The following is a 27,951-nucleotide window of genomic DNA, read 5'->3' on the forward strand; positions in this document are numbered from 1 at the left end:
TTCTCAGAAGTGATTCTTCAAGCAATAGTGTTCTCAAACTCTTGCTGGGTTTTTATCCTTTAAATAACAATAAAGATAAAATGCTGGTGATGCCTCATTAAATACTTTATTTAACATACATCACCTATTGCGCTCTCGACTACATGAGCCTGCCTGCTTTTCTACTGTTAGCTATTAGTGTAGCACCTCAGCCAAATGCTGGAATCGTGTACAAATTTAGTTTAGGTTTGACTAAGATAACTATAGTATAATGTCTTTTACTCTACGTTACTGTGTAAATCTGCAATGTCTTACTTTTTGTAAAAAATCCTATAAAAAAGGAACGAGTACTTCTAATCTTTTCTCCACTCCTTCTGGCGCAGTTCATTTCTTCTGATCTTCCCACTAATAGTTTTTGGCAACTGTTGAACAAACTCCATCTATTGGGAAAGGGAGGAAATTGCAATACAAAGTAAGATACAGTTTACCTAAATTTTTACTTTTTCTTTACCTTAGTGGCATAAGCTTGTAAGCCACCTAAGAGTTAACACCCACTGTCTTATGGCAGTGGAAATGATTTGGGTATTTGACCACTCACCTTCCTAGGGTACTTGTATGGAGCGGTAACTTTCTTAACATGGTCTTGCAGCTCTTTCATCATTTTTTCCAGATCACATGAAGCATAGTCAGATGTTAAAACAACAAAGGCTTTCACTACCTAAAGAAGTTATGGCAGCAATGGTTTAAATGCTAACGAAACAGTATTACACAACGGCAAGATTTGAAACTTTAATCACGCATTTGGGGACAAGCTGCAGAATAATGTATAGGGCAGGCACAGAAAGCTGTGCCAAAGTCCGTGGGTGCTGCCTATTGGTCTGGGTTGTGCAGGCAGATTACATACATTGAATAAAGACTAAAAACTGACAGGGAAAGCTTCAAATAGTGCTTTTGTTATATTGCATTTGGGGCAATTGCCTTGGTCAGTTTTTTCCCTGTGTGGATTCTCCAGTGTCTGATACAAGTAGAAATGCCAACTTGAATTTATTTTGTTTTAATTTAAAAAAGAAAAAAAAATAATCCCTGGATAGACAAATCCCTTGGCAGTTGGGCTTTATTAGCTCTGGTATGCACAAAGCTACTTAAATGTATAAGCTTGTTTGTTTACCTCTCCCCTGATGGGGTCTGGGCTGCTGACAACTGCCGCTTCCACCACTGCAGGATGCTCTACCAGGGCGCTTTCTACTTCAAACGGGCCAATGCGGTATCTTTCAAATGGAGGAAAGGGGTTTTAGTTGTATGGGTAACACAAAAACGTAACTTCACATCTGAATCATCTGTGCTGTTCAAGTTTAATGGTTTATTGTTAATCAGTCTTAAATTACCCGGCAGAATTAATGACATCATCAGCTCTTCCAACAAACCAGAAGTATCCATCCTCATCCACAATCCCCCGGTCTCCAGTGACATAAAAATCCCCACGTATTGTTGCCTCTGTTTTCTCTGGATCATCCTAGGAAATATGAAATTGCATTTTACATGAAAACTACCTGAAAAATACAGGAAATTGCATTCTAACATATTTAGTATGTAAGTTAGGGTACAGCCAAATAATAAAAAATTACAGGTTTTTGAGATGGGTCCACGCTGGTCATGTGCATCAGATTCAAGTGGGACATTAATAATAGAGAATTATTAATTCACTATTACTAAGCTACTAAATTAGATACAAAATTCATAAATTGCAATAAATAAATCAAGTTTCACTACTCATGACTGACTTAAAATTTCAATCATAATATGCCCCATGGCTTTAGGAACCACTGAAGGTTACAAAAAATATGTAGGCTCATGGAACCGAGATTTTGCTTTGAGGTGATTACCCTTTAATGATTTTTTCCTTTGTCTTTCTAGCATTTCCTATCCTGAGGTATTTTTTTCACCCTCAGAAAAGTTTTGGCTCAGCACAGCGCAATTAATAAAGCACTCCTTCTACAGCAAGACTTTTTCTAGGCAGCGTGTGTGATGTTCCTTTCCCACATGCCCAGTGCTGCTCAGAAGACCTGACTGTACGCTGTACTATCCATAAAATCGAGTAAGGTTTCTATGCATTTGTTCCACTGGTTGTTGGACTGAAAATTCAAACCAATGTGGAAAAAAAAAACCCCTGAAAAAATGTTGCTGTGCATGGAAACACTCCACAAAGCTCAAATCTGGAGGGAAGAGATTTGAGCAGTGTCCTGCTTCTCAGAGGGGGGCTCTAGCCCTTAGGCCAAGGAGTATTTTGGGATTGGGGGGGGAGGTGTCTGTCAAACATTTCCCTTTTTATTAAGGAAGTAACAATCAAAATAAAGTGGATTTTAACTTGCTAGGCAGGACAATCTCATTGAACACATAATTATTTGTATAAGTAAAGTAGACCAAGCACCTGCAGGAAGAAAATGGAAATCCCTGTTTGCTCCCCACAGGTTTTCAGATCGGTAAGCAGAGTATAAGAAGTAAATTAAAAGGGGCATCAGATTCTTTGTGACAGAGATTTAACAGGATATCTACTTTAACTGTAGAAATATTCTTACAGCATAGCAAGTAAAAAGAAAAGGCGATCTCGTAGGTTTTACTCTGATGGCAATATCACCTTCTTTTCCAGGAGGCAGAATATTACTGTTTTCATCTATAATCTAAAAATAAACAAAACGCAGTCTTATTATCTTGGATGCAAACTGAAAAGCATTACGTTAAGATTATAGAATCTTGGTGCACATTTAAAATACTTAATCAAAGGGGTTTTTTTAATTGGGAAATGATTTGGAGCAGTAGGAGGTCTTACTCTGACAACTGAAGTGTAAGATCTTTACTAATCCACTGTACTTTGTGCTACGTCTTATCTGAGGAATGCCAAGCACTATGTAAACACGTAATGACATCAGTAAGACCCCAGGGAGGATCGTAAGTTACGGGGTGGGAAAACTTATGATCTGAAAGAAAGATGCTAAAAATCTTGACCTGTAGTGCAAATTGATCTGGTGCCTCAGCAATTTTGTTATCACCAGGAAACAACATTCACTCCCACTCTTCCTTAACTCAGCAATTTAATTTCTGTCATTGCCTTAACGTTTGATAGCTAACTGTCTGTTAGCAGTGGGATGTCATCTATGTTGGTGAGGATGGTGCAACAGGGAAGTCCGATTGCTTATTCTGCATGCTCAGTTTAGGGCTCTACCATGCATTTCTTCCCTCTCTCATTTGCTGCTGAAGGATGGTACATGGTACAACTCCAGCTGGGAGCTTCGAACCTCTGTAGTGGAAAGTGATCATGCAAGAGAGAGAAAGATTGAGTCACCAGAGATACAATACCTTGACATCATAGCCTGGAGACGGCTTTCCCATAGAGCCAGGTTTGATTTTCATTCCCCTAAAATTTCCACAGATCAGCACCTGTAACAAGTGTTGTTGGGTTGGGGTTTTTTTTTAATTGGTTTGGTTTTAAATTAAACTGTGGATTGCATATTCAATCTTTAGCTTAGGTTTTAAAATACTCAGCTAATATTGTGTATTTCTATAAGAAATACTAATTGACTTCATTATAATCATATATCCAATGATTAAACATCTAGAAATAAATATCCAATGATTAACCTTCTACAAATAAACTATGCCCTCAGAATCATGCCCACACCTCCAAACAACGTGAGTGCTCTAAAGCAGAATGTGGAATGCAGTAATAAGGAATATACCCCTTTTGTGTCAGTTCCCAATCCGAAGCCCACAGGAATGAAAAACAGTCCTTGGAGTTTGGGTCAAGCTGTTATAATTGTTCTACGACTTACAAAAATTACATTTTCCAGTGTTGCTTATTGCAATTGACTTTTCCCCTAAAAGTCATAACTGTGTATAATAATTTTAATCACTTTTTCTTGTCAATCCGAGTAGAATTTTCTGCTGTAAAGCATACATTTTTACGTTTGTAAAGCAGTACGTACTGTTTCTGTCTGTCCATAGCCTTCATGAATATCCAGCCCAGTCTGCACTTTCCATTCTTCCATCACGTCAGGGTTGATTGGCTCCCCAGCACTCACACAGTGTCGCAGGCTTTTGAATGTGTAGCTTAGTGGGAAAGAGAAAACAAAGAATTGGCAGTCATCCATCTGTTCTGCCCCGCACACTACTGTATTCCTGTACTGTGAGGCTCTTTCTACATAAGAACAAAATTTTTACTGAGTCCTATTCATACCAGTTGAACTGTACAGTGTTAAACAAAAACTAATCTAAAAAAAATGGTTAAGCTACCTCTAAATCTTTATTCTGACTTTGTTCCTAATACTTAAGATTGAAAATGTTGAGAAACACATGATCTGTGTTACTGTTATGCTATTGTAAATTTGGAATAAAATCAAGGTGAGATGAGCATTTGGTCTACTGTTTTGACAAATACACCAACAAGGACAGTCTGCTTTTGCTTACCTGGACAGTTTATGTTGCACGAACATTCGATAGGCAGTTGGAGGGGAACAGAAGACGGTTATGGGAAATCTTGACAGACTCTAGAGAATTTAGAATAAAAAAGTAAATGTTGCCAATATACTGAAACCTGTGAGGTCCCATCTTCATTGTAAGAGATAATGTAACGATCTCTGCATCCAGCTAATGAAACAAACGAACAAAACATTGTGTCCTAAAAGCAGTTTGCTCTGTACTTGCCGACACCAACACACAGCAGTTACATTTAGTTTCTTCTTCAAAACAGAATCTACATAATTCGACAATTAGTTCAACACACTAAAGTTTTTTGCTCTTGAAATCTTTACAGTTTCTCTTGCAGAATTTCTTCATAATTGCAGTTTAAGTAGAAAACGAGTGAAACCATAAGGCTATTTTTTTAGATGCTCTGTAGGTGTTACAACTGACAGTGTTCTTCAACATACCCTAATATTAATTAGCAATTTCCAGCCATCTAATTAGCATGGATATGCTGATAAAGGCATTCCATGCAAAAGGAAACATGGTAAGTCTTTTTCAAATGATGAAGAGTTGAGTGTGGAGCACATAACGTTGGTTGCTTTTGTTAAAGAAATTCAGTTACAACCATGCTGTGTGCTGCTCCTGTGCAGCACTGAGGAAATGCAAGTCTGGGCAAGATCAGCCGGAGAGAATAATGCTGTTTGTGGCGGGGCTCTTACCTCAAAGACAATGCTTGGGTCAAAGTGTGGCATCTTATGTACAAATGCACATGCCCCTTGAATCCATGGTGAAAAAATGCTGCTCCAAGCTGACTTTGCCCAGCCCGTGTCTGACGTATTCCAAAATATATCTGAGGAAGTCAAGTCCAGCCAGTACCTGGGAACACAAGGAAACGGTCCATAGTCTAAGTGGCAGGAATAAGGCAAATATTAAACTATCAACAAGAGATGTGCCAGTGAAGCAAATCCGTCACTGTTTGTCTTTGGTAAATGGCACTTAGAGAAGACTGAATTTCTGAGCAGGAGTAAGTCATGGCATAGTAAGGATGTCATTAGGACAGGCTGATGTTGCATTTTTTGAAGGGAAAAATACTGACGGACAAGCCCACACCACCTCAGAGCACAGTGTTGTATGAATATGTATGAGATTGCTGGGGTTTGGGTGAACTCATTTTTAGGGATGAGGATTTTTTTGTTGTTGTTTATTTGCTTCTGGTTTGCTATTTCCTCATTTGTTATTCTTTGCCTGTTAGAGTGAAGTGCACTGCCACATCAATTTTATAAACAACATTGCTTTATAAATGTAAAGATTCCGAAATATCAGCATTTTGTTCCTGCAGGAGCTGCGTCTAATCCAGACAGACATGAATTCAGAAGCCTAACAGACTCATGGGTTTTTTTCCCTTTACGGTACAGAATTTATAAACTCGTGCTGATGTTCAGTTCATGGGCAATCTATTAACTATACACAATGAAGAATTTACCAAAAGTTAAAGAAAATGTTAAAAAGAGGTTAGTGACTGCATGACTGCTACATTCTCTATAAACTAAGGCAGCTGGACTCAAACTGCCTTGTTTTATGGAAAAAACCTGCACCACTTTTTGGGATGTAAACCAACTACTGGTTTTTGAACGATTTAAACACAAGCTTCTGGTAAAACTCTTGTGTTTCTCTTCCTTCTGCTATGTGACCAGTTAGAGAAATATGTCTGATTTCAAGTGATATCTGTACCTTCCACTTACTGTGAGGCCAATACCATAGCTGCTGTGGGAATGTTCGGTCATTTTGGGAGATCCTGTAGTTCCACTGGTAAAATAGATGGCCATTGGATCCTGACGCTTTGTGGTCACACAGTGGTAATCAGAAGGAGCGTTTCTGAAAATAAGCAAAATGATGAATAACGTGATTTGGAAGTGTGACTTACACATTTTCAAAAATATTTAACCAAAATAACTGTAGCAATCAGAAGTGTCATAAACAGTGGTATTCTTCCACTGTGCGGTCCTAAAAGGCTGAAAATATACTGGTGTGTGCCAACATTTCCGATTCGAAACAAACCACTGTGTGTTTTCTTCATTATCGCTGTGGTGTTTTCACAGCAGTATTTACTCACTTCAGGAGATCTTTAAAGTTCAGCCATCCTGCTCTGTGGCCCTCTGACACAAGCAACTTCACTTTCAGAGACTGGCATTCAGCCCCAACCGAGTCTACAGCTGGTGCCACAGAATCATCAGTGATGATACACTTTGCCTTGGATTTCTGCAGTCGATGAAGAATGTCCTTCGCTGTCAATTGCTGTGTGCCAGGAATCAGGACAGTTCCTAAAGAGAAGGAAGGAGAATGGAAAAACAGTCTCAACATTTAAGAATAACACTTGTACCTACAAGCAGACTTCAGCTTGCTTACTTTGTTTGAGGGCTGCACTAAAAGCAGGACTATATTTGTAAATACGCCGATTTCTTTGATGGATGTTAGCAAATACTCACCGGACACTAAAAGAAACCAACAAAATAACTTTCCTTGTTCAAAACACTGCCCCTGGAATATGTCATCTCTCTGGACTTTACTGGTAAACGTAGCCATTGCCTCACAAGGTATACTGCTAATGCTTGCGGGGCACCAAGACATTCTGGGTTGTAAATATGGGAAGCTGAGTATTTAACAGATCCCATGGGGGAACATGTGAAACACTTTGTTACGCGTGGGCTAATTTCAATGCAAGTTAGCAAGAGGGTGCATTTGTGATGTGTCACAAGTGCTGGAAAGAGGAGAATGACAGAGGCACATGGACTCTCAGGTTTTCCTTAACAGCTAGAGCATGCGCCAAAGTCCTTAATGCAGCATGAAGAAAAAACTTGGCACGAAGAGTGGTTTTGACACTAGTTCATCCTCATTAGCATGTTGGTAGTTCTGAGTGTATTAAATAGCAAGGATTGGTTTAAGTCACAATTTCTGTACCTATATATCATTTCTATGTTTTTACTAACCTGTTCTCATGCAAGCCACGTTCACCAGCCACCACTCCGGGATCCGGGGCAGAATCAGAATAACTCTGTCTCCCCGCTGCAGACCACAGGCATCAGAGAGGACATTTGCCACTTTCCTAGACAGCACTCCCAGCTCCTCAAAGCTCCACCTCACCTCTTCTCCGGCACCATCTACCCACCATAATGCGGGGTTTTTAGACTTTTTTCCCTCCTGTAGAACAGGGTACAGTACAAATGCTTCATTTTAGAAACACATTGCCTTTGTCTTAAGTCTGAGGAAGAAAAGCATTCATCACTTAGTGCTGGAGAAACCTTGGGATGCAACAAAAATTTGCCACGGATTCCAAACGAGGCTGAGAACTCTCCCTTAGAATAGCCCATAAATGTGATTTAGGAAATTAAATTTGTGTTCCTTTCCTGAGTTCTTCATCTGACGTTCTGAAGAGGTTTACAGTAATCAGCACAGAGAAAGAAGAATCTTTTCGGTTCAGGTCACGCCAACAAAGCAGCTGATGAACCTCTGGGTTGTGCCCCAGCATTCCCTGAGCCCTTAGAGCTCATGATCAACTTCATCTGGAACTGGGCCTGTTTGGTACTTCTGAAGACTAAATCAAAGCTTCAACAGCATAGGCCCACACAGTGTGACCTTTAAGCAATGTCTCACCTAACTGATGTGTGAAAAGTGGTTTGAAATGTATGTATACAACCTGCTCTAAAGGGGGCCAATGTATTTAGCAGTAGCATTGTAATAAGTCACTTCCTGAGCAAAAATTTCACTGGGGCAGCAAGAATAGGACACCTTATTATCTATCTGAAGGTACAATAACACCGAGGTTCATTTTCAGGGGAGCAGATTTTATCTGTGCACTGTGCACTGGAGAAGAGAGCAAAACCTTTTCTCCAGTGGCTGTTCCTTGCTCTGCTAACAGCCTGCTGAAACCTGTTTTTCCTGCAAAAGGAACAATTCTGTCAGACGGGCCATAACTCTGCTCTGTTCTTGCTGCCACGCTGGACATAATTGTGTTTAGCCCCTCATCATGAACAGCCTGAGCCTGCAAAACCAGTCCTACATCCATAGAGACCAGACCTATGTAGTAAGAAAGGTGATAGACCTATACTCCATATTTTTTTTCTACATTCTCATTCCTTGCATAGAGCTCATGTCTGGTTTGGGGTTCAAAGTTGTTCAGTTTGGTAGATTCCAAGTCCTTGGATGCAAAAGATTTTGCATTTCGGATAGATGCGTGAGGTTTGGCATTACACTGTATTTATTTTTCATTTTACAGGCAGGCAATGAAACTCACAGAGGTCAAGTGATTTCCTCAGCACATCCAGGTAGGGTGCATGTCGCAGCTGATGGGGGAATCGATGGAAGGTTTAGAGTGGTTCAGTTCACAGTCTCCTTGATGAGGGACTGATTTACTCACACTCAATCTCACTGGTGTTACTGATTAAAGGAAAGAACTATTTGGACTTGTAGACAGGACAGCATGTGGTGTAAGGGATCTTAATCTTAACCAGATTATAATCAGAACATAACCCCAGTGTCTTGGTTACTGGATTTGTCACATACTCAGCATTAATGACCAGCATTAAGTACTTCAGCATCGGAGAAGCCAAGTAACTGTTACCTTTTCCACTTCAGTCCATCTGTCCAGCACATCTCTTGCAAAGTTGAAGTACTCCGGCACCTCTGGTCTGTACTGTTGTTTTATGGCTTCATAACTCAAAGAAGCGTGAACTGGGTAGCACCAGCTGCAAAGTTGGAGAGATCTTCTCAGGGGAGCCCGCAGGGACATAGCAGTTGGGATCTTCAGTAAAAAATGCACAGCAGCAGGAGTCATAATAGACTCTTCAAGGTTATTCCTTACTGATTATCTCTCCAAGAAACGCTACAGTGATATAGATACAAACATGGTATTAGCTATGTGGTTTCAGAACAGCTTTTACTGCTACACAGTGGAATACACTGGAACAACAACCCCAACTGTTCATTGCAGTAACTGCTGAGGACAGTTCCCGTTTGGCCATTGCCTGGCCCCTGCTCTCCAGTGGCCATCAGGCAGCTGGGATCCTGACCCTGCAGTCAACCCGCAGCACTCAGCCCCACCGTGGCAGCTTTCCTACAATGCGCGTTCCTTTCCTCCCCACAAACTCCGCTAATCCTGTAGATCACATTTCAGTTGCCATATACAGCAGAAAGGCACTGAACGCAACCCAAGCACTTCAGCTCTGACTTCTGTAAATGAAATGTCTGCTACTGACCGACAACACAGAAACAACAGCGTGGACCAAGATGTTGCGCAGATAATCCAGCGATCGTGCGTTAATTACTGGCTGACCATAGCGTCACTTAGCACAAAGACAGTCACGGTTTTTCTAGTTTATCAGCACTGCAGATATATTGCTTGCTAGGAATGAAATAAATGTAGCAAAGCCCTGAAAAGATACCAACTATTGATGTTTTAAATATTATTTTGATGTGTGGTCAGCAAAAAGCGTCACTTTATGAGACAGGGAAACTTTAAAAAGGATCCAAAATGCAAAGCCTTACTTCTGAAAAAGAGTCAACTTAGCAGGAGGTCTGAAAACTCTGAAGTCATTATTTTCATGCATTGTCAACTGTCTTTTATTTACAAAATAATATAAATAACACTAGTTCCTTACGGAATTAGTAACTATCCAGCTGTAAAATCATGGTGATTTTAGTGATCCAGTGAAGCGAGGGAATGTTTTTTGGATCTGTAACATTCAGGCTGTGTACGACAAACACAGGAGAGAAACCCAGCCAAATGAAAGACAGAGGGACAGGGAGAAGAGGGAATGCGGACGGACAAGAGCTCCAGTGCCAGAAAATGTCCCGGCCAGCAGCTTGCAGGGGTGGGTGGAGGGTCCATTACCTTGTCAAAAGGCTGTCAGTCCCAACTCACTGCCTCTCTGCCTCGCACCGAAGTGGAGCCCTCTCAGCGCTGGGATGTGTCACAGCTTTGACTCCTTACACAGATCTCTGACTCCCGGCCGCGTGCCCGCTCTTGCACCGTTACTGTGTCCAGTGACCGACTCCTGTGTTCCTTATGTGTACTTTGGACTCAGACAAGGGGCAGCCAAGTCCAGCACAGTGAGAACTGCTGATAGCCTTCTGCAGAGCTCAGAGTGGGGGTAGAAAGTGTGAGTCCCAAATCCCTCCTGTTTCCTTCTCCTCCCCTCTTCCCACCCACCAGCACAGAGTAACACAGTCATAAGATCTTGCTACAGGCAAATCACATCTGTTACACTCTGGAGCAACACAGGAGCAACAGCCTTGTGATCGGCTTTGTGACTACACTGCTCAGTGGGTAGCCTGGGGCTCCTCAGGTAACCACAGCAGTTCAGCCATGACAGCAGTGAGCATCGCTTCCTGGGATGCTGCAGCTGGTGCCTGGACCAGCTTTGTTAATACCTGGTGACTTGTGAGGTTTTGTAAGGGCTCTGCCTCACGTTCAGAGAGCACAGAGTTATGTGGTGCTCCAGTATTGCTGTCTCCTCTCCTCCACAGGGAACGTGTGCCATCCCCTCTGCCATCCAGGCCACAGCCCAGCATCACTGTGGGCACGGCTGTGGTGGTGGTGCGTGCCTCTACCTTCAGCCTCTCCTGTGAGGATGTCACTCACTAGGGACCAAGTGACGGCTGTAATTGGGGCATCAAGATTCATAAGAGTTTGGCTGCCAGAGCCCTAAATCGCTCCCGCTGTGTCTCCATCCTCAAACCGTGGCCCTAACGCCAGCAGAGAGATTGCTAACACCCGTGGAGCAGAACAGTCCTCTGGGTGCTGATCAGGGAGGGTGACGCTGCGGTCTTTCCTGGCACGTAGGTTCTGTACTTTTGCCACAACTCGCTCTTGGGGTTCTGCCCACGTCTGTTTGTAAACAGCACGCTCAGAAATGTTAACCAGCTCCCCAAAATGTTCAGCGGCAGAAAGAAACGGATTCAAAACAGATTCCCCCAAACAACAAAGCTGTGCTCTGCCTAGCAGTAAAGGGCAAGCTACATTTTAAACAGCTCTTTGAAATACGTGCGATGAAATCCTCCCAGAGGAAAGGCAGAGGAACAGCCTTAAAGGGATTCCTTACCCAGAGGATCACATCACCCCAGAGGAGGCACAAACATTACGAGAAAATGACAGCAATGGCTTGTGACAAGAGTCAGTGAATGTGCCAGGAATACGTAGGCAAGAAGGTTTCCAGTTTAGGAAGAAAACCATAACTTCCACAGTGACCTAACCTGTGGCCCATTCTTTTGGCAGGGCATATAACTAATTTCCAGAGCACCGATGGGTATTTCCAAGTCCCCCAGCACTTTTCACCACAGAAGTATCCCGGTTAAGTTCTGAGTGGCTAACAGCAATTCCTCTGCACCACCCACAGCTGCCTGCAGAAATTCTTCCTCGTGTTTCAAACATGTCCTGACATGCCCAACGCCAGAGACTATCACTGGAATTCACCAGAACTTTGAGTCTTTCACACAACCCCACCCCTGCAAAGATTTAGTGACTTTTCATTTGTGTGATCAATAATCCCAGCGATGCCTAACAATTGCTGTAGAATGGTATGAGCCTCAAAGGCTTTGCAGGACCAAAGCTTCAGATAAGATGTAAATCCCACCTGCTTTGCGGTTGTAACTGATAAATGCTTCAATCAATTGATGAAGTTTCCTTTTTTCCCTCCTTTAGCCCAACTGGGTTCTCTGGATGTAAATAATATAATAGTCCTGCCCCTAGTGAGGCCTTCTGAGCTGTTTCCTCCACCTGTTTTCATAAAATGCCAACGAACTTCATTTCCCCCCCCCTTAAATTGTCCCAGAAACGCAAGTTATACTGCAGGGAGAGGAGGCTCCTACGGGCAGCGATGCAGAGAGATCCCTTCCTTCAGAAACTGTGCTATGGGCCATGTTTTTTCTGTCAATGCATGTTCTCTAGTATCTCAGGCCTAAATTTACCTGAATAAAGACTTTCTGTTCCAGCTGGTCCCTCTCCACCACGACACCTGGGGAAGAGCTGCAGCCCGGCTCTGCCTCCACCGGGGGGTATGGGGGGTACGAGTCGGTGTTTGACCACCGCGGAGCAGGACTGAGGTGCGCTTCTTCTCCCTCTCGTCGTGACCGTCCGTCCTCTCCTCTCCCCGGCCCGATTCTCTCAGTTGTGGAATCATTAACACAAACCCAGACTTTAATCCTGCAACCGAGGTTCGGGGGCAGGGAAAGCACCAAGGGTACAGTGGCTGGGTTCGGCCACAGCGGAGCATGCCTGCTCCAGAGTACTGTGCCTGGGGAAACACTCAACCTCCTCCCGGCACGTATAAAGTCTGAGGTAAACTGTAATTTTCAAGGGTAGTTTTGGTTTTTTTTTTTTTCCTTTTTTTTAAATCCGAAGGCACTGCGCTGCCTACAGCAACGCGGGCCGTGCGAGGAGCCTGAAAGCCGGCTGAGGGCCTCACAGGACCCGCCCGGTGCCGAGGCTCCGCTTCCCCGGCAGGGCCGGGCCCTCGACGCCGGGCCGCGGGGCGGCGCTGTTCCCCGGCGGGCGGGCACTAGGGCCGGGCGCGGCGGGCGGGGCGGCGCCGGCGTCATCGCGGTGCGCGGCAGCGGCGGCGGGTGGCGGTCGATGGCCGCGGCGGAGGCGCGGAAGCGGCGGCCCAAGGGGCACTTCGCGGCGGGGCGGGCCAAGCGGCCCCGCGGCGGCGGGCGGCAGCTGGAGGCCGGGATGCGCGGCATCCTTATCACCTGCAACATGAACGAGCGCAAGTGCGTGGGGGAGGCCTACAGCCTCCTCGGCGAGTACGGGGACCTGCTCTACGGGCCCGAGCAGGTGCGTGTGGGCGGCCCGGCCGGTCGCTCGGTGCTGGGTGGGAGGCGGCCGGCCCCGAGGCCGGGGAGCGCGGTTCTGCGCGGTATCGGCCGCCCCCTCGGCTCCTGCCTCCCGCAGCCTGGCAGCGCTACCGCCGGCGGGGCGGGCAGAGCAGCGCCGTGAGGCCTCCTCTCCCCTGCTGTGTGTAAAACCACCCGGTTCTGTTCACCGCGCGCACGAAAATGCCGGTTTCCGTAGGCAAAGCTCTGCGCAGCCCCGCGGGTTGGCTGGAGAAAGGCCCTTGCCCGTCACCTCCAGCCCCCGTCACCTCCAGCCCCCGGCACGGTGGTGCCTCGCGGGCGGTTTGCGCGTTGTGGGCACCGTCGCTCCGTGCTCGCCAAACCAGAGACGTGCCGTGTGTGAAGTTTTCAGATCCCGAGGAGCGGCTGTCCGGAAGCGAGAGGGAGGAGGACGAGGACGACGTCGAGGCTGCCCTGAGGAAGGAGGTCGGCCAGATCCGCGCCTCGACGGAGCAGAAGCTGCGGCGGTTCCAGTCGGTGGAGAGCGGTGCCAACAACGTCGTCTTCATCAGGACCCGGGGGATAGGTGGGACGTCAGCCGACGACGTGTAGTGCTGTGGGGGTAAACCGCTCTGAACGGTGCTAGTAACAGGCCACGGAGCGTGACTTCCAAGAAACTGGTGTACACCAAACAGATACAGGGTTTCCCCTTCACTTTAGCATTGCCGCTGAATTTTGTCATTAGCGGAGTTGCTAAATGTAGAGAAATCTGCTTTGACAAAATAATCTTTGATTATCCAGTTTTGGTATAGTAAAATAACTCTTTGCAGAAAAGGATTTGAGGCTGCCAGCAGTGCAGCCAAGTGTGCGTTTCCTCAGGCTGTTGTTTAGAGGGAGTAAGGAGGGGGAAAATGCCTTTAATTTGTTTCTCATACCTAGCTGTTTTTCTTGTAGAACCTGAGAACCTGGTGCACCACATATTAAAGGATATGCATGCCACTAAAAAGAAGAAGACAAGAGTCATTCTGCGCATGCTGCCCATTTCTGGAACTTGCAAGGCTTTTATGGAGGATATGAAAAAATACACGGAAACGTTTTTTGAGCCTTGGTTTAAAGCCCCTAATAAGGGTACTTTTCAGATTGTTTACAAAGCTCGTAATAACAGTCATATGAGTAGAGAAGAAGTAATTAAGGAATTGGCAGGTATGTATGGATTTCACACAGAACAAACAACAAGTGTATAAGCAGCCCACAACTATATGCAGAACATAGAGCAGATTATTAAGAGAGGTCTTAACGGGCATACGCATTTGTTGCTTAAAATCTGTGTTGAATTAGAGAGGCTTCTCTAAGACTTAAAAAAGCTTGACATCAATATTCCTTGTCGGTGTTGATGTCTTAAGGGACAAGAAGCAGAAGAGAGTACAACGTTGAATGTAGTTTGGAGTGTGCTTTGAAATGAGTGCTGTCAGGCTTTCCGTCTGGGTGTCATATTGAAATAATGCGGTAGTATGTCCATTGAATGTATGACTCGGAAGATAGCTCCACCCTACTCGAGTATTTTGTTTTTTGGTGGGATAGCTTTTCAATTCCTGGAGTCCTGCTGGTGGTATATTCTAAGGGTCCTGCTGTGGTCTGCTACTTTAAGCAATTACAAAACTTGAGTAATTGGTTACAACTAAGGGGGATGTTGCCTTCTCTCTCAGCTTTTATCCTGGAGTTCAGTAGGGCATGCTTATGCTCTGAAACAGTTTTTCCAGCATCTTTTAAACTACGTCTTGTTTTACAGGAATTGTGGGCAGCCTCAATCCAGAAAACAAAGTTGATCTTAATAACCCACAGTATACAATTGTGGTGGAAATAATAAAAAACGTCTGTTGCTTGAGTGTGGTGAAAGACTATGTCCTGTTCAGAAAATACAATCTACAGGAGGTGGTGAAGAGCAACAAAGATGACACACAACAAAACCCATCAAGTCTGACAGAAGACCAGAACTTGAAGGTAGTAAATCCAGAAACTGAGGAGGAGAAGAGCTCAAAAGAAGTAAACCAAGAGAACAAGAATCAAGGTGAAATAGAAGCTGATCCCAAGGAGAATGATGCACTGACAGTGTAGAAAACACAGTAGAAGGGAAAGATGAACACAATTGAAACTTATTAAAAAAAGTTGCCCAAGAGTTCTGAAAGGGTGTTTTAATGAGGAGAGTGGGTTTTGTTTTGAAATCTTGTTTTTAAAATCCACACATGCAAGAATTTTAATGCTCGTTGCAGGTGGAGCTGACATTACGGCAGATGTAAGAGTGCGTCACCTTTCTGGTGAAGCTTGCTGTCGTTCTTCTGCGGCTTTGTTCTGCATTGCCTTTACCCAGCACAAAAAGCAGGTGTGTGTGCATATGTAAACGTGGCCATCCTGACGTACATCGACTCTCCTTTGTTACATTTGATGGCTGCAGAAATAAAAGGCAGTGCAGAATCGGCTAGGTCAGGAAGTATTGACAGAAGTGAGAGATCTGATAAAGACAGTTGCTTGCAGAGGGTTTTTAAGGAGGTGATCTGACAACTCGTGTGACGCAGAACTCACAGATGCGTTTTTCTGTGTGAACAACAGAATGAGCTAAACCTGATCATTTCCTGTATGATGGAGGGTTATATACACATACATACACACACACACACACACACACATTGCTCTACATAGATATGCTAAGTAAGTCTTGAAAATGAATGGGAAGAACTGCTATGATCAAAATACTTGAATACTATGAGATGATTTAGAGTAATAGATTTGACTGTTCTAGAACAGTAAAAGTACAGGGCAGGCATTGCAGATGGTTTTACCAGAAACTATATGTGTGTTTACATTAGCTGTGTATACAGCAGTTACTGGCTTATAGGAAATGCTGTAGTCACTGAACAGAATCCTTTTGAGTAATTTCCTGCAAATAGCGTTTTGCTGCTCTTTCCAAAGACTTAATCCTTGTGGGGTTTTATAAAGTCTTTTTTTTGTTTTTATTTTTTTCTTGGGTCTCAAAATTTGAATTTAAATACTGTTTGGAAACTTCTTATGAAATAAGCTCTCCATTATACCGTACTGGATAAGGGAAAGTAAAGTTTAATTTTTGGCACAGTTTTAGCTTAACAGTATTAATTCTGTTTCAGATTGAAAGCAATGTTAGTGAGTCTTTCTGTTGTCTGTTTGTTACAGCAGCTTTTTTGATATCCCAGTCACTCTTCAGAAACAACCGAAACGAGTGCAGCTATAACCTGCTTTCCAGTAGGGTTTTGAGGATGTTCCCTGTACAACTGTCTAGCTTTCGTATTTAATTTCTAGCATAAAGGCCTGTGCGTTGCTAATGGGAAAGACTCATCTTGAAGAACACCACTTGTTACTTGTCTTGGTTTAGTGAAAAGAATGTTCAAGTCTCTCAACAGTGTTTAATTTATGTTTTCCTCTTCTCCAAAAATTGTTTTAGAAGTTGGAAAATTAAGATGACTTTTTTTTTTCCCTAGTCCTGTCTCCCTTCCCATCCATTTATTAAAACTCTGCTTTCTTATCTCCATTGGTGTCTTCTGTAAAGATTTCTGTGTGTGGATTAAGCCCAGCAATGTCTAGGTCGCACAGAGGAAAGAACCATTTGAGTCCAGACACAAAGGCCAACAGTGAATGTTTATTGGTGGCTGATGTTGGTGATCATGATCCAAGACAGCCTGTTTCTATTACTAAGGACAAAGATAGATTCATGGATAGTTTGGGGTTCGGTTTTGGGCTTTTTTTCCTTTTCTCTCACTCATCTGTGTGTATACAGGACCTACAGCTCTTCAGAAGAAACTGCTGAATAGCTGCCATTCATTGGTCAAGCCTCTATCTGACATTTAGATGCTGCCTCTGCTGTCCACATTCTTCTGATTTTACCTAATTTGCACTTACTGAGCATTCATTGTTAACACATGAATTCCTAAATCTTGAGGCTTTCAAGATTCATACAAGCAGGGTGCTTAATTTGGATACATGTGAGATCTATGGCTCTTTCTGGGAACTTCATTACCTACTATCATGATTTCCTCATTAATAAGCCTCTTGCAAGGTTTAAATATCTGGTCTCAAAGAAGGAACGCACTGCTTGTACTGTAATTCTAAAAAGCATTAGGTGGCTGGAAGATACGTTTGCATGCCTTGCTAAGTAGGTGTGACTTTTGTTCAGCAAGAACACAAGCATTTAAAAACCGTACAGTCGGAGTTTTCAAACCTTGTGCATTGTTAGGCAGTGGTTGTGTAACAGGTAGAATGTAATCCTATGCTGGTGCTTACAGTTGGAGTAGAAAAGCTCCATTAGGAATGAAATCGATAGGGATAGCCTTTTTTAGATTGCTTATCAAAACTAAATCTGTCCCCACTCCTTGTTCTTCAGTTCATTCCGTCTGATTTTCCCAGCGATTGTCTTTGGCAGCTGCTGGACAAATTCAATCTGATTCAAAAGAGGAAAAAAGTAAACTGAGCAGATTTCATTTAGAATTTTTTTTTCAGAACAGCATAGGTCTCCATTCTGCTTAATTTATATAAGGCTTTGGTGACTGGGGAAATAACTCCAATTTGGTTTTAGATTGTGTTGTATCTATTATTTTCCAAAATAATCTTTAAAATAATATTTGTCATTTTTCTTCCACAGTACCTATTTGGGGTTGCTTTGTTAATGAGTTTGAACTGAGTCTAATCGTTCTGTTTGTAGCCTCTCCACAGTTAAAATAGGCGTTTGGGATTTATTTTTATTTTAATACACTCGTGTTTACTTGCCTTTCTGGGGTACTTGTATGGAGCAGTGACTTTCTTGACATGATCTTGCAATTCACAGGCCAGTTTATTTGGATCTTGTGACTTAAAGGAAGGAGACAAGACCACAAAAGCTTTTACCACCTACAAAGGGAAAATAAGTAAGAAATACAGCATTAACTTAACTACAGCAACCTAACAAATGAGGCAATTAATTGAGAATAAGCGAGTATCGCCTCCAGCACAGGCTTGTATCACACCTGCGCTGTAGAGCAAAATTCATTTTTGTGTAAGCAAATTTAAAATTAGGATGTAAGACTGTTTCTACCTGAACATTAGTAAAAAATGTAAAAATGTTAGTCCTAAGTAATACCTGATAAAAGTTTCAAACTCTGCTTCCACATTTGTAAGATTTCTGTAAAGGACTGTTCTAAAGTTCTTAGATGCTGGGGCCTTTTCCATAAAATTACGTTGTTAAAGAATATCATTCTCCAGGCAGTGGGTCAAAATATACATCAATTCTTACCAGAGTCACTTGTATATTCAGTGTCATGTTCTTTAGGAAACTAAGGATTATATTTTCATTTAAAAAAAAAAAAAAAGGGATACACAAACTACTGCCCCTCTCACTTTGGGTAAAGTGATGGAAAAGTTTGTATAGCTCTATTGAAAGTCTTACGAATTCAGTGGAAGTTGAGCGTAAGCTCAGTCCCACGAGGCCCTTGATGAATAGAGGAGTGAGCACTAATTACCTCTCCTCTGATGGGGTCGGGGCTGCTGACAACGGCTGACTCTACGACAGCCGGGTGCTGTATCAGGGCACTCTCTATTTCAAATGGTCCGATACGATACCTAGGAGAGAGACATGAAATGCTTAGTACGTGAAGGGTATATGGTGATTTTTTTAGACATTTCTTGGCATTTTAATGGAAATCTACAAACCCAGAGGAGATTATGACATCATCAGATCGCCCCATGAACCATATGTATCCATCCTCATCCATGCTCCCTCTGTCTCCAGTGATATAGAAATTCCCACGGATTGTGGAAGCAGTTTTCACTGGATCAGCCTGTTGGACAAGCAACAATTAAATATTCTAAATATTGAGAAGCCTTAAGCTAAGAGATGAGCCTTGCCTTTGGACACTACCCATAGTATCTCTCACTGCTTGTTTTCCGCTTCGAGACTGTGAGCTTGTGCTTGCTTTTTCCAGAGGGGAAAAGGGATCACAAGGGCAGACAGAACTGACGATCACACAGTAGGTCTGCAGAAGAATGGCAGTTTCCTAAGTCAGAACGCTGTTAAGTCAAGTCAAGAAGAGCCACAGCTCTTTGGTGTCACCTGCTCCTGTTGGAATAAGTACATCCCGTGCTGCGGGCCTGAGCTGGCTCTCTGGAAATTTGCTTTTGGCTTACCACGTATCGAGTGAAAAAAGTAAATGGCCGCTTGGCATCCATTTTGATAGCAATGTCTCCTTCTTTCCCAGGAGGCAGGACATTGCCGTTTTCATCTATAATCTGCAATAGGAAGGGCAAATGGGTGATTATAATTTCCCATTTTAAGAGAGCCATGTTCTAAAAGTAACCAGCGGCCAACAGCTCAACCAAAAAAGTCAGCCAGCTCTGAATACCACTGTATGGTACCAAAACGTGAACAGTATGTCATACTCTCTCGTGTTTTACTTCCTAGGAAGTCAACAGCAAACAGAAAAGGGGAGCACCATACCTGAACATCGTAGGGGGGAGCTGCCTTTCCCAAGGAACCTGGCTTAATTTTCATTCCTTTCATATTTGCACATATCATTCCCTGTTGGAAGAGACAAACAACCAACCCAGGTATTTTTCACTGTCGTTCCTGTTCTTGTACTATGCCCACTGTTGAACTAGCGTAAGGTCTAAATCTTCCATCTGTGTGAGCCAAAACAGTTGTGAACTTCACTGAGAGTCTTGGACAAAAAGTTCAAGATATTTTACAGCGTAAGTAGTTTTAGAAGCAGTAGCATAACCAAGCCCTAATTCTAAGCAAAACAATAAGCCTTCTTGTAGGCAATTGCCATGTATTCTAATGCCATCTTTTCTTTTTTAGTCACACATACATGGCCACATTCTATATTTACCAAGAGGAATAAGATATCTAAGTCCTCCAAGTAACAGCTGAGTTGTAACCCTTTACAAAAAAGCTGAACGTACAATTTCAGTTTGGCCGTAGCCTTCATAGATAGTCAGTCCCGTTTGGCTTTTCCACTGTGCCATCACTTCTGGGTTGAGTGGTTCCCCTCCGGTCAAGCAGTGCTTCAGCCTCTTGAATGCATACCTTCATAGACAGAGGGCATTGCAGAGCATCACAGAACAGAAAGGGACAAACTTGGCTCTCCCTGACATCCATGCGTCCATCCCCTTGACTTCGGGGCACACCGGGCTCTCTCAGGGTTAGGGCTGAGAGAAAGCCTGGCGCTCCAGCTGGAGTGGGGCTGGAAAGGGGCTGCCCAAGCGGAGAGCTGCAAAGATGCAGGGACTGATGGCAGTGCAGCCACGTGTGTGCCTTCGAGGGCTGGATACCGGCCTCTCTGCTTACTGTCTGTAACGCCTCAGGGCAAAACTTGCTAGGGTTGGAGGTGCCCAGGGGGTGGATTTTGTCACTTGTCTCTGCAGCGCTAAGGAAAGGGCTCTGCCTCCTCACAGCCCCTGCCTCCCACACAGAATTTCCACCACTGAGCAATTAAGTCGCTATCAGCGCCCGTAGAAATCCTTGTTAAGGAGCCAGGCGATAGCTTGAACAGACATGGCACGGTCGCTTGCAGCAGACGTGCGGTACCTGGTGAGGTCGTGCTGTACCAACATGCGGTAGGCAGTTGGGGCGCTGCACAGAGTGGTCACTGGATATCTGCACAAGGTCTGACAAATTTAAAAAAAAAAAAAGCGTTAAACAATATTGTTTTAGGAAAATACTTGCTGCTAACTATTCCTTTCTATTCCGTACTAAAAGACCTGATTGTAACCTCACTGACGCGGAAAGCAAAGTAATTGCTGTCGCTGTCAGTGTACAGGAAAGATGTTAGAGTGCCCCAAAGGTCAGCTGAAGAGGTGATGCACTGGCTGTGGTAAATCAGCGGTAGCGACACGTAAAAGCAAGGGGAAGACGTCTCATTCACCAGCCTTCCCTTCAGCCACACCATGGGCACAGCAGCCTCTGTATCAAACTTCACTTTGTGCAGAGACGTGGAACCCCATCCACGCTGCAAGTGGGTGTTTGCTAAGCCAAGAAATTGATATAAAAAAAGACAACCAAACTACCAACTACCATTTTAGAAAGGAAATTAAATGGGATTAAAATCCTAAATAACCCCCCACATGTTAGGAATGTACACTTTTCCACGTAGGTGCTTTGAGCCATTTGGGAACAGCACTCTTCCCTTTGTGTTAAATTAAAACAGATTGGCTTGAGAAGCTTGAAAAGAACTTCTTTTAAGAACAAGCCAATCTCATGGCTTCAGTGTTTTCCAGCACTGACTTGCCTTTCTTAAGGGTCGCAGCAGCATAATTAAAATATGACTTTACATGTAATTCAGCTCATTCATCATTTCAATAATGAAATACAGTAGGGGAGAGGTTTCAGTAGTACCAGTAACTCCTGCTGATGGGAAGCAGCTGGTAATATCCTGTGCCCAAGAGAGCCGTGCTGCAAAATCCGTCCCGTATTACATTCCTATTCCAAGAACAATCACCTTGTGGTTACGCCATCTTACAACAGCTAATCCCATCGACCTAAAAGGCTTAGTTTTGTGGCCTGCCCGGAAAACAACATGAAATACGAGTAACCGTTCATTGTGAGCACGGTGTTCTTACATTTAAGAATGCTCTCGGATCAAACTGTGGCATGGCATGTACAAACACGCACGCGCCCTGGAACCATGGACCAAAAACGCCCCCAATAGCTGCCTTGACCCAAGCAGTGTCTGACATGTTCCACATGATGTCGGAGGGCGTCAAATTCATCCAGTATCTGTTGAAGACAAAGGTGGCCAGTATAAGGGAGTCTGCAAGTGGAAATTAAAAAATGTGAGGTTTGGGGGTTTTTGCCTAGAAAGGCATGGTAAATTTGGTCTCAAACTGAAGACCTCAAATAAATGCCTTTTCCCTAGCCTTTATACTGATGGCAAAGATAAAGAAAATCAAATAGTAGCGTAACAACTCATTTATTTAAACATGTTATGTAGCCTGGATTAACAGGCAAGTAGTTTCTAAAAGGGAGCCGTACACCATATCGAGCAAGATCCTTGTTTCCTGGGTACAATTCAGCTGAGGAGACCAAAAGGAACGACACGGTCAGTATTGTGGCAGCCCCATCGTCGATCACAATTTTATCACGTATGAAAACTCTTCTGTTTGCTTCACATTTCAGAGCTGTAAAGGCACAATAATCTGAATACTTTACCTTCCACAGAGGAAAAAACCCAGACCAAAGCTTCCATAGGAATGTTCAACCATTTTAGGGGAGCCTGTGGTACCACTGGTAAAATAGATTGCCATTGGATCCCGGCTTTTTGTCTTCACGCAGTTATGGACAGCAGGGGCAGCCCTTGATAAAAATGAAAGGTTATGTGAAACAGCGGCTGGCGTTATTCAGCACACTTAGCTTGGATCCTTTGTGCCCAGGACATGCAGGATGGTTTGTACAGTGAGATGCGAGGGCTGAGAAACTACTGAGATCCCTCGCGCTTGTGCTGCTAGTTCTGTTGCTCATCTTGCTCTTCAACTATTCTCCATGCCCACCTTCTCCAGAGTGAAAACGCCAACTGGCCGTCTTTTATTTGCCTCCCTTAACAACCACCAAAAGGCCCAGCATCTTTGACCAAAGTGCCCTCCAGAAAGCGTATCTTCCAGCCCCCGTGCGATTAGCCGAGGAAGGACCGACCCACCATCTCTTTCGGTAAGTGGTCCCACCGTTCATTGTCCTTGCCATGTTTGGGAAGTGCGGGGAGGCTCAAACTCTTGGTCGTCTGGCACATGGGAGGAAAATATTTCTCATCTCGTGCTAGGATGAGAAAGCAAACCTGCTGCTTTTTCTCTGCCAGGACTGATGCTCAAGAAGGTTTTGCTTGGCACGTGAGCATGGCCCAGCCTGCGGTGGGAAGCCTGTCTCCCTGGGCCAGCCGTTTCCCTGTGCTGGTGGGCAGACAGGCTGCCCGGGACCCCTCGCTCCGCAGCCCCGCAGCCTCCCGGCCAGTTTAGATGGCAGCCTGGGGTGCGGGGAGCTGGGAAGCCTGGGCAGTCAGCCCGTTGGGTAGGCAGGCTGCCCGTGGTCTGGCGAGACGACGAGCCTGTGGGACAGCAGCCCAGCGCTCTGGGAAGACGGGAGCCCGACAGCTGAGCAACGCCGCAGCCAGACAGGCAGCACTTTGCAAGGCAGCCGTCCGGGGAACCAGCCAGCCTACCTGCCTGACCGCCGGTGACAGGACCGACGCCATTCCAGACAATATTTAGGTTTTATCAAATCAATTTTATGCTCTGCCAAGGAACTGAGCCATGGAGTATTAGCCCAGCATGAAAGAGGATTCATTGAATCGACTTGGCAATGTTTCAGTGGCTCTAGGAGGTTTGAGAATGCAGAGTTACTGCTTCCTCCGTCCTCCGGTTTAGTGGCACCGAAGCAGGCGACTGCTCGGCGGAGGAGCTGGAGATAGAGAAGGCTGCACAGCGGGCTGCACAGTAATGCAACTTCAGACACCTGTGGCTGTGAGAACTCACGGTACATCTTATATTGGATCCCACCTTGAAAGAGTGGTTTTACCTACATGGATGCTTTTAAAAAAATATCAGCTGGTAAAATCACACCTAGGGCCTCGAGCAGATTGCAGCAGGGTGTTTCCTTCCTCTCCCACTCTGCTCCTCTGCCCCTCCTGCGGTCCCCGACACTGCGGTGAGGGCTGTCGGGGGGGGGGGCGGCGGTTTAGCTGCTGCTTTCAGCAGTGAGGCAGGTGGATTCCTAAACACATCAGATTCATTTCTCAGCAGGCTTTTTTAGCCTTTCATAGTGAACAGCTATTCACAATAGCCTTATCATCATCAAATTTTAGGAATATGGATTGGAATAATTTGTACAGAATATTTTTCTTTGAGCTTCAGAGGGTAAATAGGCCACAGCTGTCAATAAAAGAGGCTTTCCTATCCATTTTTCCATATTATTTCATAGTCGTATGTAACAAACCTAGACATCATAAGACTGTACTTATTTTTTTAATTAACAATTTGGCTCTTCCCAAATATTTCCTTTCTTCATAGAAAAGAGACTAAACTGCCTTCTCTCCTCAAAGGTACCAAGTTCATTAATGAGGCACAAGTGTCCTCAAACAACAGGAGAAATTTTCCGCTGGACCTAACTATGATGGAGCTAAGGAAGCAGGCACTTACTGGAGCAAAGCACTGAAGTTCAGCCACTCGGCCCTGCTGCTTTCAGATACGATCAGCTTCGTTTTCAGAAACTGGCACTTGGATGCAACCGAGTCCACCGCAGGAGCAAGCACATCGGTTGTAATAATGCACTGAGCCTTGGAAGCCAGCAATCTATAGCAAATGTCCTGTGCTGTCAGTTGTGTTGTCCCTGGGATGATGGTAACACCTGAAAGTGCAATCAAACGGGAAATTTATTACGTATTTCTCACTTTCAGTCCTGATCACTTAATAGCTTCTCCCGATTTGTTGAATACCAGCATCATTCAATCCAGAAGTGAGGAGAAGGTAAAACAAGTCCCACACCCCTGAACTTGAATACAGATGTGCAGATCTGAAGTACCAAACAGCTTCTGTTCCTACGAGATCCTTTGCTCCGGGCACAACGTAAGTACAAAGTATAACTTTGGGGCAGTAAACGCTAGCAGCTTAAACTTAAGCCTGTTGAAGGTAAATCAAATTGATTTAATACAACCATGTTGATTTAACACGACTAACACAAGCCACAGAAAGTGAAAGAAAAATTATAAAGGTAATTCCATCAGCCATAAGAGACTACCCCTGTCAGCACCTTTGATTGTCAAATGTTCAAGCTACAGAGTCAAATAAGAAATGTAATTGTTAAATGAATTTTTAACCAGCCTGTGGCATAGAAAATAACAGTCTGCAGAGCTCTAGGAATGAGACAACTCACCCGTTCGCATACAAGCCACGTTCAGCAGCCACCACTCTGGGATTCGGGGTAGAATCACTAAAACTCTGTCTCCTCTTTGCAGACCACATGGGCCAGAGAGCACGTTGGCCACTTTTTGGGACAGGAAGCCCAGCTCTTCAAAGCTCCATTTCACTTCATCTCCTTTCCCATTTATCCACCAAAGAGCTGGATTTGACGGTCCCTTTCGTTCCTATACACAAGGCAAGCGTAAGTAGCATGCTGCTTACTTCTGACGCTCCTGTAGTTCCTTGCAGAGTTTTTGGGATGCGCCAGGCAGTGGAATCTGATAGCGTTACATACTCTAGGGCAGGGATATTAGGCACATTTTGTTTAAAAGAGCCCTTTTATACCAAGGCACGTATAAGTTGGTGCGTGTATCTACCTGATTTGCAGTGAACATAAATTACTTGGAGGCTTTTACGAGCCCAGCGCTGCACACGCTGCTGAGTGAGACTCGCAGAGATGAAGCACCACGGCCCTCTGATGCTAAAGCAAATTGCCTCTCCTTTCGCTGCAATGTAAGATCATGTTAAAACAGAAATAGGGGAGGAAATTCTGGTCCTACTGAAGCCAGTGACAGTTTTGGACTTGACTTTGGGGGTGGGGGCACAGTTTCATTAAAAATACTGAATCTACAGGGTCAGAAATGCTACCTTTTCTATTTGAGACCACTTGTCCAGCACATCACTTGCAAAATTAAAATACTTGGGTACTTCCTGGTCACAACGACCAATAGCTTCATAATAGGAGAAATTCAAAGGTGTAAACGTCTTGTGGTACTGGTGGAATAGTCTGCGGAGAGTCTGGATGCTCCATGGGGACCGCAACACTTGAAATTCAAGTAAAATCTTCATGGCACAAAAGCAGATATATAGGGGCTTTTGGAGATGATAACCATCAGAACTATTTTTTTATGGTTATTTCTCTCCTACAAGAGACAGAAAAATCAATAATAGCATTATGATGGGCACATTCCCAGATGAGCTGTTGGCTCCAAATGGAACAGATGAATTCAGAGCAGCAAGTCCACCTCTCTATGGCATTTTATTCCACCTCTCCTTATGGGCAAGCCAGAGCTCTGGTAACCCTTTTAAGTGTCCTGCTGTTTCATCTGTCCACAGGTTTCTTAGAGAATTCCCCTTGGAGCTGACAATTCCTAGTCCTTCTGCCCAGCCAAAGCAGGGGCTTGAAACTGTGAACAGCTGGGTGTTTTTAAAAAAAAAAAAACAAAAAAACCAAAAAAACCCCAAACCCCCAAGGACTTGGCAGGACTTGTTCCCACTATTCCCCTGTTTTAAGCACTGCAGCAGTCTCACCCAGCCCTACACGGCTACTAATGGTAAACACAGATTTGGCTGCAGGATGGATGCCGCCACCTGCTCCTGGGTTTTGCCTCAGAATCTGGGGCAGAACCATCCCACACGACGACTCAAAGATCAGGGTAATCGCTAAGAAGCAGGGCTGAGGGGGCTGTGCGTTTAGCCAATGTGGAAGAGAGGTGATGCTACTGCTGCTTTTGTGGCTAAAGCAATAAACATTAACCAGCAGTATGTTCCACATTGCACCATTTGCTCTGCCGCCTTCTTGTCCAAAGAAAAGATTGTGTCCCCTCCTCCCCCTGGCACTTGCCTTGTCTTAGTTGGGTAGCAAAGTATCAGGAGTAACTCGGAGGTGGTTTTCCACACTCTATTATTGATTTGTTTACTGGACTAATGCTTTTGCCATGTCTGCGTTTGTCCTTAAACATACAGAGTTGCATTTGGTTTCCCCAAATACCATTTGTAGTTGTGTGTTACCCTGAAAACCTTTGCAAAAGAGTGAAGTGAATTAGAGCTGTATGTATGGGAACATGGTGCTCAGGATACATTCGGCTTCAGAGACTAAAAGATAATATAGATGGAGGATTTTTCCTTTTTTTTTTTTTTTTCCTCCCTCCATATAGTCTGCTTATAACATACTGCTTCTTATCTCTAGCCTCAACAGGTCATTAAAAAAAGCCTGAGTCCAGAACTCCTGGTTAATCAATGAAATCTTTGTAGAATTGGCTGCCGCTTTATTTTTCCCTTAGATCTGAGCCAGCGATTGCGGACTCAGACCTAGAAGCTGTCCTTGCAGAAAGAAGCTACTTCTTCAGTCTGCTTGACACAAAACAGAGAAGTGTAACTGCTCTCTGCTAGCCCACCCTCCTTCATAAAAGTGAGAATCATGTGAAGAAAGAGCAATAAAATACAGCATTATAGATTTTTTTTTTTTTACATTAGCAGATAGTATCTCTCCTTTTTGAGAAGACTAAGTTTTGGAACAACTACTAAATAAAACCTACTTTCTCGGGGTGTTTAAATAGGTTGTGCTTACCTGGAGATGTTATTTGTGATCAGGTGAGACTTCTTTCAACTCTCCCTCATGTATTTTGCCCAGTACTTGTTGGTGAGTATTGCCTGTCCTGGCTTGCTCTTGTTCTCTGAGTGGTTGGAGCCCTTCGTTAGTATCAGACATCACGTTCCGTAGTGGGGATTATTTCTTCGTGAGAACGTAGATTGCATTTCTCCAATTACTTTCTGAAGACAGGCACAATCACTGAAAAAGTTGAGCGGAGATGGAAAGAGCGTTGAGTACGAATGACTGCATTTCTGGTTCACTGCCTTTGGAGAATGGATAATCCACCATACATTAATATATAACTCTATTCTATGGCACCAGTGACTTTGGAAACAGCAACAGTGGGGCTTTATTTTCAGATCCTGGAGTTAAAC

General features: G+C 44.0%; 3 protein-coding genes and 1 long non-coding RNA gene across 9 annotated transcripts; 2 read left to right on the plus strand and 2 right to left on the minus strand.

Moving 5' to 3' along the window:
- Positions 1-81: 81 nt before the first annotated feature.
- Positions 82-12,890, minus strand: LOC104629724 (acyl-CoA synthetase medium chain family member 3). Of its 5 annotated transcripts, XM_075767301.1 has the most exons (15): positions 12,400-12,890; positions 10,325-10,563; positions 9,056-9,235; positions 7,425-7,635; positions 6,551-6,758; positions 6,169-6,312; positions 5,157-5,313; positions 4,441-4,520; positions 3,960-4,083; positions 3,334-3,414; positions 2,556-2,657; positions 1,365-1,492; positions 1,148-1,247; positions 578-697; positions 82-419 (listed from the first exon to the last, which is right to left on the minus strand). In XM_075767301.1, exons 3-15 carry the CDS (start codon positions 9,221-9,223, stop codon positions 333-335), a joined length of 1,710 nt encoding a protein of 569 aa, XP_075623416.1. In that variant the 5' UTR covers positions 9,224-9,235; positions 10,325-10,563; positions 12,400-12,890; the 3' UTR covers positions 82-332. The 5 variants fall into 5 exon arrangements, with proteins under 5 accessions (XP_075623416.1, XP_075623418.1, XP_075623419.1 ...); XM_075767303.1 differs by lacking the exons at positions 3,334-3,414; positions 12,400-12,890 and having other exon boundaries at positions 10,325-11,714; XM_075767304.1 differs by lacking the exons at positions 578-697; positions 12,400-12,890 and having other exon boundaries at positions 10,325-11,714.
- On the plus strand, positions 5,910-11,749 carry LOC142603951 (uncharacterized). Its single transcript, XR_012837846.1, has 3 exons — positions 5,910-5,948; positions 8,711-8,759; positions 11,708-11,749. It is a non-coding gene; the product is annotated as an uncharacterized LOC142603951 (long non-coding RNA).
- Positions 12,891-13,008: 118 nt separating the features above from the next.
- On the plus strand, positions 13,009-16,819 carry THUMPD1 (THUMP domain 1 NAT10 acetyltransferase adaptor). The gene is made up of 4 exons (XM_075767308.1): positions 13,009-13,267; positions 13,672-13,852; positions 14,221-14,469; positions 15,056-16,819. Exons 1-4 carry the CDS (start codon positions 13,064-13,066, stop codon positions 15,379-15,381), a joined length of 960 nt encoding a protein of 319 aa, XP_075623423.1. The 5' UTR covers positions 13,009-13,063; the 3' UTR covers positions 15,382-16,819.
- A 96-nt stretch (positions 16,820-16,915) lies between these two features.
- Positions 16,916-27,790, minus strand: LOC104639435 (acyl-coenzyme A synthetase ACSM4, mitochondrial). 2 transcript variants are annotated; one of them, XM_010307515.2, is made up of 14 exons: positions 27,554-27,790; positions 25,852-26,126; positions 25,178-25,388; positions 24,445-24,652; positions 22,469-22,612; positions 21,880-22,036; positions 20,849-20,928; positions 20,224-20,347; positions 19,760-19,840; positions 19,450-19,551; positions 18,976-19,103; positions 18,786-18,885; positions 18,058-18,177; positions 16,916-17,731 (listed from the first exon to the last, which is right to left on the minus strand). In XM_010307515.2, exons 2-14 carry the CDS (start codon positions 26,050-26,052, stop codon positions 17,645-17,647), a joined length of 1,743 nt encoding a protein of 580 aa, XP_010305817.2. In that variant the 5' UTR covers positions 26,053-26,126; positions 27,554-27,790; the 3' UTR covers positions 16,916-17,644. The 2 variants fall into 2 exon arrangements, with proteins under 2 accessions (XP_010305817.2, XP_075623422.1); XM_075767307.1 differs by lacking the exon at positions 19,450-19,551.
- Positions 27,791-27,951: the final 161 nt, after the last annotated feature.

Source organism: Balearica regulorum, chromosome 15, assembly GCF_011004875.1.
Source record: "Balearica regulorum gibbericeps isolate bBalReg1 chromosome 15, bBalReg1.pri, whole genome shotgun sequence".
Lineage (NCBI taxonomy): Eukaryota > Metazoa > Chordata > Aves > Gruiformes > Gruidae > Balearica > Balearica regulorum.